This window comes from Colobus angolensis, unplaced genomic scaffold, assembly GCF_000951035.1.
Source record: "Colobus angolensis palliatus isolate OR3802 unplaced genomic scaffold, Cang.pa_1.0 Scaffold192, whole genome shotgun sequence".
In the NCBI taxonomy this organism is placed as follows: Eukaryota; Metazoa; Chordata; class Mammalia; order Primates; family Cercopithecidae; genus Colobus; species Colobus angolensis.
The window spans coordinates 2,000,334-2,010,815 of NW_012115066.1; the positions used below are offsets into that span (position 1 = coordinate 2,000,334).

The window sequence follows — 10,482 nt, forward strand, 5'->3', positions numbered from 1 at the left end:
ATCAATTGATGTCTTGAAACCTTAAAATTAACAGTCATTTCAACTAGTTTCATCCTAGCGAGTGTCTAATTAGACCTTGGCAAGATCACTGATTTTATAATATTCACTGGCAGCAATCTCCACATGTTAACTACACATACACGCACACAAATACATTTCTTTTCCTCTATTTAAATCTTCTGCCTGTAAATGCGATGCAATTCTAACTTATATTATTTTGGGAAATAATCAATATTATTATTCTCCACGAGATTTATTTGGTGGGCCTTTCTTATTGTATTCTTACTCATTTCCTTTTTCCAGAGTGCTAAGCAGCAATGGGTTTCAATTTTCCCTGAAAACGCCCACAAATAATTAGTTAAAATGACTGACTTTGTCACATCACTCATACATCATATAATGGGGAGGGTAAATCCTTAAAGAAAATGCACACAAATAATTCAAGAAAACATATCAAACTTGATGTAAATTCTTTATTCCTTCATTCATGTCAGTGGAGAACATTATCTATCTATATGTATATGTATATTTATATTTATATCTACATCTGTAAATCTATGAGGAACTAACTTGTTCATAAGCATAAACCAAGGGGTTGCTTGAATATATATAAAGAACACTGGTGTGGGATGTAGTTGATCTTGCTTTTAAGTTTTGGCCAACTGCCAAATTGTTATATTGCACAAAATAATTAATTCTTTTGTGTGTTAATTTCATTATTGGCTAAATTTGTCATAGCCACTCTATAGGTTATTTGTTATCAAGACTCATATAAGAAATATAAACATACCTTGATGATTATTACTGCTTCTGGGTGCTTAAGTTTTGTTGAATAAAAAAAAGTCAGATCAGAAATTCTCAGTTAAGAATAAATTAGTAAATTGAGTATTCGGGTAAAATATTTTCAAAATGTATAGGTTCTAGAGTGACTTTATTTATCATTGCATTATAAACACATTTTTCTGGCCCTTAATTCATGTAACTTTTTAAGAAAACATAGGCATTTTAAATAAACAAAAATAAAAACATATTTTTAAAATCAATGTTATGATTTTTAAAATAGGTTCAGAAGTTCCATATACCTGAGTCTGAAAGGCTTTTGCAAAACTAATCAAACAACCTTCTAAGAAAGGATTTCTTGGCAGGAGTCAAGATTTTTCCAGACCCTTTTTTATGGAGGGATTTCATTGGAGGCTTTTTTAAGGGTAGGGCTCTTTGGGGAGTGTGTAGAGCTCTTGCTATCTCCACATGCTCATTGCAGTAATACTTGTTGCTTCCTGCTGACAGATGGATGAGCGTGCGTTCTGCCAGATCCATGCACTGAGCATGGACCCAGTGCCCATCCCCATGAGAACAGTAGATCATGGCGGGTTTGTTCAGCTCGGTTGAATAGAATGGCACCCAAGTGTTGATATCCACATCACAAGTAGGGCAGCATGTAATCCAGTAGCCTGTCTCAGACTCATCTTCTTCATCATCTTCATTATAGGTGTCAAATTCATCATCACCATCAAAACTATTTGCTTCTGCACTGAAACAAAATTCTTCGGAGTCTTCAAAGGGAGTGGAATCCCCTGGATCTTCTGTTGATGTCTGACTGTTTGTGAATGTTGTTTGCTCTTCATTCGTATCGTCTTCAGCACATTTCAATGTATAGAAATAGAATGCTTCTGAAACAACTTGTTTATTGTCTCCTGGTATGCCAAGAAAAACAGTTCCATTTCCCATGTTGCTTCCAAACCATATCTTGCTGTGCTTAATGTCTGGGGTCCAATCTGGGGTCTCCATCTCACGAATTTCTATCTTGTTGTCCTCTAAAGAGATTATGTTGCAGATCATTCTTTTTTGGTTTTCAAGCTGATATCCACCAACAATAACAAATTCATCCTTGTTAGTTTGAGTTAGGATTGCACTGGAGACAGAGATTCCTCCTGGCAAGACTGTGCAATTCACAGCTGGGCTACCCAAGGGAAGGTCAACCCTTATTCTGTACAGGTTGGCAGGCCGGATATTATTGGCAAGTGAATGTCCTCCTAAAATATAGATGGTATCATTTTTGGCAATTGAGACATGAAAAGATAGTCCATCCTGAAGTTCTGGAAGAATGTATGATGTAGCACACCCAAATTCAAAATCCACCAGGAAAACATGGGGCAGGCAGTCAGCTACACTATTCCATTTTTCTGTGGTTCTGTGGGTAGAAGGCATGTATGAGCGTCCTCCAAAGAGAACACCCATACTTTTCCCTCGGCTATACACCACATTAATGGAATGACCATATCTGGCTTCAGGAACATCTCCTACCAAGTCTTTCTCTGTGCAGCGAAAAGTAACCCTTTTGTTGTTCTTGCAAACAGCAGACATGACATAAATCTTATCTGAAAGCTCATTGTTTGGTGTTTTCCCTCCATGGATGATGTATTGATGCTTTTCAGACTCCAAATTGCCTTTGAATGTGCAAGTAGCTGGGTAGCGAAGAGGAGGGAGGTAGCAGGAATCCTTAGAGAAAATTGTAGGCTTCAGTTTGACATGGTTATGCTTTACATCCAAGTGGAAAACTCCAGTGGGGCAGGATCTTTTGGGCCAGCCTTTTTGGCCAAAGAAGAAAACTTGTCCATCAAAATTCATCAGTGAGAAGCCTGGTTGAATTAAGGCTATGTTATTACTGACTGTTACCATCTGCAGAGACATATTTTCTGATGGCACGTAGATTTTTGTCTGAAAGAATTATAAAATAAAATTACTTAGAGATCGCTTCATATAAATCATCGTATTTAGATTCCTTCACATGTAAATAGCATTTTTTTAAAGTCCTCCCACACGCTTGCAGTGGGACTGAATGAGGAAAATCCAAGGAGTTAGGTCAGTAAAGAGCCACAGAACCTTTACTGCCATGCCATCCAAGGAACTGGGACATGTTTTGGCCACGAACTATGCTCCCTAGGATTTCTGGGAATTGTAGTCCTTTTCCTTAAAGAGTCACCACGCGTCAGCTGAAAGAACCACATTTCCCAATAATCCGTTTTCTCTGGGATGTGTCGCTTTGGAAATCTGTCTTTGTTGCTCTGGGAGAGGGGACTCCTGGAATGTGTCTCTGAATAAAGACTAGCGGAAGGTGCGAAGTGACTAGATGGGAGCCAAGGAGGAAAACTAGGGAATGGGAGGTGAGAGTGGCTACACCGACCCAACATCCGGGTTGCCGGAAGGCTGCAGCGCCCGGAGCGGTGTCTGGCAAACCGCTACCCTGGTATTGTTGGAGCCTCTCCTGGGGACTTTTGAACAGGTGACCCGGTAGGAAGCACAACTGCTTCTGTTGGAGTGCGGTTGCCTGGAGACCGCAGTCTGAAGGGACTCCCGGCAGAGATGTCGTTACGGTGTCCTGCCTGTCTGGATGCTTAGGAGCGCGACTCAAAATTACACCCCTGAGGACCTTGGAGGTGCTTGGGGCGGGAGGTTGAAGGGGTCACCGAGGTTACAAAAGCCGTGACTGTCTTACAGAACCGAAAGATGGGTCTTTGAATCTCTCGAGTGCAGGGGAGACATTGCCTGTTAATGATTTTTACCACTTCTACATTTAGCAATTGAAATACAGTTATTAGGTTTTAACGAGTGCACTTTAAAGGCCCTTTGTTTTCTTCACTGTTTTTACTACTGTTTTTAAGGTTCTTTTAGGGAAGCAGAGACGGTTCCTAAACACATCTCCTTTTCATCTTCATTCTAGGAAAATAGAGTTAGTGGCTTTTTCACATCTTTCCAGTCCAAAAACTTTTAGGTAATTCTTTAATAATTCTGTAGTAAGTAAGCAGGGACTAAGAAGCGAAATGTTTGAATTATTCAGGATTTCATACTTGTGTTACAACAAAAAGAATATTTACTAGATGAAGGAAGCTTGATAAATTTCTATTTTATTATTGTTTACCTTAGAGAGATGTGGAATACACTGCCTGTTTGCAGTGTGAAGTCCTATACACCAAATATTGAAACAAAATAGTACAGAATACTTGAATTTTAAGAGTTAATTCTTAATGTGGTTCAAAAGCAGTATAAACAATGGCTAAGAGTATGGACTCTGAATGCTTACTGGCTCGATTCAAATCCTGGCTCTGCCACTAACTACATGACTTTGGGCAAGTTCTTTAACTTCTGTGTGCCTCAGTTTCCTCATGTGAAAACTGGGATAATAATTTTACCAACCTCGTATATTGATGTCAGTTATGATTAATAGTTGAATGTACGTAAAGCACTTAGAACAGGGATTTGCACACAGTAGATGACAGTTATTATTATGATTTTTAAAAAATTTACCAAAAAATAAGGTCTAGTGAATACGCACCTGCCAGTAATGGCAGTTGATAAGGTTGGAGAGGATGAGAAGGGGCTTTAGGATCTGGGAATCAGGTCAATGGGTATAGATAGATAAACATTTGAACTAAAAAGAATTGGATAAACATGTATGATGAGGGTGCTGGTAGTAGTTAATTTATTAACAGAAGATAGTTAATATTTTGTTCTTTTTGGCATCCTTTGTCTAACCTTCATTAAATATGCAGGCCCTAAAGTTGAATTCTCTGAGTCCAAATTAGGCTCTAACACTTAGTTGCTGTGTAACCACCTTGGGCAAGTTATTTTTCTCTCAGTTATTCTTATCTGCAAAATGGGGATAATCTTGGTATCTATTCACAGGGCTGTTTTGAGAAATAAATAGGATAGCATGTGTAAGTCAAATAGAACAGTGCCTGGCACATAAACACTCAATAAATGTTAGTTGGTACTATAATTTATCTAATTTATCTTTATTCCTTCTGCAAAGATTCCTTGAACTATTTAGAATCTCTGGTCACTCTAGTGAGATGTTGGTGGGTTTCTTTTTTTTTTTTTTTGCTTTAAGAACTTCTGTAGATCAGCTGTAATTTACTGCTAAATAATCTCTTGCAGTTATTATTTTTAGTCTACTTGGGAGACTCCTAAGGGGGTGATCTTTTAACAGTTATCTGGTGGGTTATTAAAGCAGGTGAGGAAATGGTGTCTGAGAAGCATTATTATCAAAATTATGAAAGCAAGCCTCTCTCCCTCAGTTGTACATTCAGCAACCTGTCCTGCTTAAAAATAATCTGGGTAGTGTTTTATTTATATCATGGCCTACCCAACCTACATGAGTGAAGGCATCTGAGCAACTCTGAAAAATGCTATTCATAGAAACTAAAAGGAGACCTTATTGACCCTCACTTCAGAAAACTGTAGGTGATTACACTCAGCCTGAGTGATTATGATCAGAGAGTTGTTCCAATTTGGGTAGGGGGAACACCGAAGCCAAGGCCAACTTGTTTCAAACACCTGTGGTGACTGCTTCTGAGATACAAGGCAAGCCATACAGTGGTAATGGATTCCATTACCACTTGAAAAATCCCTTTGTGGGATTTTTCAAGAACACTTGCTTTTAAAACAATGTTTTCATTGTCGCCCTTTGGTTTCACTTTAAGGTTGCTGTAGGAATTTTGGCTTCTCATAAGTGAAAACATGATTATTGTAGATTACACAGAAACATTTTCTTGGGCAAGACATAAGGAGGATTGTCCATTTTTGTAACTTAGTCTAGGCCCCTAAAGATTTTTGAGATAGGGCTTTTGACCTGTTTTCCCTTTGATGCCCTGCTTTTGGCTCATTTCATAATTTCAAGGCCCTAAAAACAGTGGTAAAGTTTCTTATTGCTAAGATGAATTACCTCCTCTTGTAACACAGTTCAAGTGTGAGTAATTTTTAGATTACTCACTTTAACCAGATGATGTATGCATTTAAAGAATAAACAGGAATATGGAAAGTGTTTTCACATTATTTTGCCCATTTAGTTTTTGAAATTTTGCTTTATTGACTTGAATATATTTTTCACTGGAGTAGACTATTGTTTCTCTTCCATGGTTTCAATATGACTGTATTAGTCACATCTTGGTTTTTAAAAAGAGTTTTTGAATGATTATACTATATCTAAAATAACCTACTGAAGTATTTTCCTTTTAATAGGCTATATGAAACAGACAGATTTAAAAAAATAAGACCGTGTTCTTCAGCTGAGGGAGGTTTCAAGGTCAACACATTAAAGACTATTTGTAAAGGACAGAAATATAGGACCAATAAATATATACAATTTTCCCAACCCCATGCTAACATTCTTCAGCAGGGAGATTTTCATTTATTCACTGTAATGCTAGGGCATAGTTGAGTATAATAAAAGGACTCATGGTATGAGGTCTGGGTTTATAGTTCCCCACATCTGAACCGACTTTTTCTTTTCCAAAGAAAGATACTGTACTCTGAAACATTAAATCTTGCTGATCCGTGCTGGCCATGTTTTCTTGATTGCTCCAGAGTAGCAGGTAACCTCATGTAAGTAACTTCAGGCATTTAATGTGTGAATAACACTATCTTGCACTGTTAATCAGGTTTGAGGCATACGTTATTTTATTTTTGCTGGCAGTGAAAGCAGGATTAGGTCTTCCTTCCTATAATTAGGCCAGAGAACGATTTATGTACTAAGATTAATAATAGTGCTCTAAAGACCTAAGAATTAAATCCCTGAAGCTGCCAGAGAACAGAAAGCCCCACATTTTCCAAATTCTACTCATCCCTTCCCTATCTAGATACCAAATCCATTTGTAACTAACACACTGCCGAAGTGTGGCATCTTCATTCCCTTAAAGTTTATGAACATAGGCTCCCATTTTTTAGCTTTGGTAGAAATGAAGGTATCAGACCTACCTGAAAGCCAGAGGGGCTGCGCACGCCTCTCTGAATCTTTGCCGCTAAACCAGGTATTAATTGTCAGCACCTGGGGAAGATTCACTGACTGCGCACTATGACTGTGGCAAGCAGAAGGCTGAGTGTAAAGAGAGTGTGTATGTGTGCCTACAGATGTTCTCATGAACACTGATCTAATGGGAGTAACTGACTGTGACCTTTTTTTTTTTCTTCTCTCTCTCTCTCTTTAGATGGTTGAGGGAGTTACCCACCAGGGTGTACCCTCAGGATTTAACTATTTCACTACTAGCAAAAATGGCAACACAATTCACTATTTGTAAAGATAAAAACAAATCTGGTCAAAACTTGATTTTTACAAATTAAAAACATTTTAGGAAAACACAGAAGAAATGCATACAGTTTCTGTGGTTTAAATAAATACTATTTTGAATCAAATGAGAAACTATTTATCCTAAAGCAGAGACCACTAATACCAGTGCTATTCATTTTAACTTTGAAGTGCTCTTTTGTGGTCTCATTTTCTTTAATGCAAGACTCAGAAGGAAAAAGTTATAATTATTTGAGGCCCTCTACCAACTTTATATCCGGCAGCTACTGTGTAATAATACAGTTTAATGATTAAGAAAATGGGCTTTGGGGTCAAGCTCACCTGGTTTTCTCTGCTAGCTCTGCTATTTTGTCAGGTAAAGTCATCTTAATACTTCAGCCTCTGTTTCTCTGTCTCTGAAATGATGATAATAGAAATATTTACTTCAAAAAGCTGTTGAGAAAAGATTAAATGAGATAATGTATGTAAAGTGTTTAGCCAAGGAAGAGATTACTATTCCATAGTGATCTTGATAGCAAAAAATTACCTTTATAATTTCTTACCCTTTTAAATTTTTTTTGAGATGGAGTCCCATCTGTGTCCCAGGCTGGAGAGCAGTGGCATGATCTCGGCTCACTGCAACCTCTGCTTCCCAGGTTCAAGCGATTCTCCTACCTCAGCCTCCCAAATAGCTGGGATAACAGGAACATGCCACAACACCCAACTGATTTTTGTATTTTTAGTAGAGATGGGGTTTTGCTGTGTTGGCCAGTCTAGTCTCAAACTCCTGACCTTGGGAGATCTGCCTGCCATGGCCTCCCAAAGTGCTGGGATTACAGGTGTGAGCCACCTTGCCCAGCTTATAATTTCTAATAGTAGCATAACATTACATTAAGTAAATGTAATATAATTTACCTGACCTTCCACTGTTGTTGGTCATTTGATCAGTTTCCATATGGCTGAGGTGATAAAATGTAGTGAACAGAGGTAGGCAAATCTGGGTTTGAGTTTCAATGTTGTGACCTTTTTGAGTGTCAGTTTTCTTATCTCTAAGATGGGAGTAGTAACTACCTTGTTTTAAGGCTTTAATGGATTAAAATGTCTACTATATAGAATGTAAACAGTAAATCTTACCTTATGAAGATGCTATAAATATATTTGTATAGTGAGTACTTTAATTTTTTTGCAAAATTTTAGTGTGTATATTTTCAGGGTTGAGTTTTTTTTTAAACACATGCGTGTAGTTCAATTGCTCGGTTGATTCTCATCATTTGAAATGTCAACCCATCCTTTAAAAAGCATCATCATCTCTTTTAGTGCCTTCCATGATGATTTTTTTAATCTGCAAAAGGATGTTGGGTTATTTCTCTAACCTATTTATGTGTTTTATATATGAGATACTTGAAATTAGAGCAACAATAAGGACAACTGTCATAAAGTTGATATATTGGATGTCTCCACTGTAAATATAAAATAAGAAATGCAAAAATAGAAACCATGGGTAGGTTCAGACATGTTTTAGCCTTTGGATTTTACTAACAGGCAATTTTTAGCACAACAATTAGTTGCTGAACAAGTTAGTTGTCTCCTGAGGAGACTAGAAATTAGTAGCACATTTGAAAATGGGTTTTAAGACTCCAAGTCCTTGCTATACCATTAGGAGAGCATTAGACTTACAGTGATCTCATACAAGGTCCCTGATCTCCCAAAGTCCTCAGCATTGAAACTAAACATAAAACAGTAAACTATATTTATTGAGCATCTACTATATATAAAGCCATGCGGAGAATTAGAAAAAAAAATCAGACACAGGTCTTGCCCTTAAAGCAGGGGTTGCCAATCCCTGGGCCAAGGACAGGTAAGGTCAGCAGTCTGTTAGGAAAAGGGCTTCACAGCAGGAGGTGAGCTGCAGGTGGGCAAGCCTTACTGCCTGAGCTCCGCCTCCTGTCAGATCTGCTGTGTGGCATTAGATCATCATAGGAGTGTGAACCCTATTGTAAACTGCGCATGCGAGGGAGCTAGGTTGAGTGCTCCTTATGAGAATCTAATGCTTGATGATCTTAGGTGGAACAGTTTCATTCCGAAACCGTCCCCCTCACTGTGGTCCGTGGAAAAATTGTCTTCCATGAAACTAGTCTCTGGTGCCAAAAAGGTTGGGGACCACTGCCTTAAAGAACATATATGATAGTAGAATGAAGCAACTTTTGGTTGCAGATGAACATGCCTTATATTCTTGCCACATTCATCTTTTCTTAAAAGTTCTTAGAAGTTCATTAAGAAATCACAATTATAAGTTTCTCAGCCCATTTTTAAGCCTTGAGACAAAATCAAATTCAAACTCCTACAAGAACATATTGATTTATCCTTCCGTAAATTTCAAAAAACCAGTACACAATCAAAGAATACAAGTCAGTGAAATTACAGAGTAAAACAACCATTATTTTATGGGAAAGATAAAAACTTAGTAATGGGATATCCTGGCATAATAATTGGACCAAAAAGGAAACATAATTGGAAAAAAAAGATGGAAGCCAACCTCAAGCCCAATCTCTTTATTTTTACACTCAAACTACTCAGGTTCAGAAAAGTTTACATAACTTGACAAGGGTAACACAGCTGCAGGGATCTGTGGACATGGTGGGTTGGAGGGAGGCAGAATTCATGACAGTGCATTTCAAGAACTGTAGTGCATCTCTCAAACATTTCTATCACCATTTTATAAATGGAGAAACAGCTTAAACTTCATTATCAGTGAGTTGACTAGCGTTTGAGATAATGTCAGTGGCAACTTTTCATAGCATTAGGATAAGCATAGACAATGATTACTGTTTTACTAAGTGGCAGAGTTTTGAGGAAGTAAGATAAATTGTGTTGGAAAGGGAGATGTTTGACCTGTTGAATGAATTCCATAATAGGAGCCACAACTGAAACTGACAAAGAAAAGAGGAAGGAAGAGGAAATATATAGAAGGAAGCAATTTACAGTTAGTATGATGGATTATCAAGAGAAGAACATGACAAGTGACTTGACATTTTTTATTTAAAGCAATTAATTAGATATGGCCACCTGACCAGAATGACTGGTATCTGCCTATAAAAGTTTCATGCTCTCTGATTTAAGGTGGATTCTTTGCTTGAAAACAAAATGGAAAAAAAAATTTCAGAGGAGTTTGGCTGGAAAATTTTTCTTGCTAGAAAAAAATTTACTGAAATATTTTATTTTTAGAGAAGGAAAGGAGTTTGAAGGAGTTTGTGATTCTTTTTTTTTTTTTTTTGAGACAGGATCTCGCTCTGTTGCCCAGGCTGGAGTGCAGTGGCATAATCTTGTCTCCAGGGACTCAGGCTCCTCCTGGATTCAGCCTGTGTGCAGTTCTTTTTCTTTTTTTTCTTATAATAGTGAGTTTTAAGAAGATTTTTATTTTT

General features: G+C 37.6%; 2 protein-coding genes across 12 annotated transcripts in view; one reads left to right on the forward strand and one right to left on the reverse strand.

The window, feature by feature from the left end:
* Positions 1 to 459: 459 nt before the first annotated feature.
* On the reverse strand, positions 460 to 6,931 carry RAG2 (recombination activating gene 2). Of its 4 annotated transcripts, none has more exons than XM_011940742.1 (3): positions 6,754 to 6,931; positions 3,329 to 3,523; positions 460 to 2,718 (listed from the first exon to the last, which is right to left on the reverse strand). In XM_011940742.1, exon 3 carries the CDS (start codon positions 2,689 to 2,691, stop codon positions 1,108 to 1,110), a length of 1,584 nt encoding a protein of 527 aa, XP_011796132.1. In that variant the 5' UTR covers positions 2,692 to 2,718; positions 3,329 to 3,523; positions 6,754 to 6,931; the 3' UTR covers positions 460 to 1,107. The 4 variants fall into 4 exon arrangements, with proteins under 4 accessions (XP_011796132.1, XP_011796131.1, XP_011796130.1 ...); XM_011940741.1 differs by having other exon boundaries at positions 3,329 to 3,717; XM_011940740.1 differs by lacking the exon at positions 3,329 to 3,523.
* The window catches only part of LOC105510804 (chromosome unknown open reading frame, human C11orf74), a 59,773-nt gene continuing 52,245 nt past the window's right edge, over positions 2,955 to 10,482 (forward strand). For 2 of the 8 annotated variants that reach the window (XM_011940735.1, XM_011940737.1), the window contains exon 1: positions 3,017 to 3,283. The gene's annotated coding sequence lies outside the window, so the exon portion shown is untranslated. Of the gene's footprint in view, positions 3,773 to 6,298; positions 6,382 to 10,482 lie in introns of all 8 variants that reach the window. The other 6 variants (XM_011940733.1, XM_011940739.1, XM_011940736.1 and 3 more) reach the window with 5 other exon arrangements.

Excerpts from the sequence above, each read along its gene's own strand:
- RAG2 (XM_011940740.1), bottom strand. The coding sequence starts at position 2,691 with ATGTCTCTGCAGATGGTAACAGTCAGTAATAACATAGCCTTAATTCAA.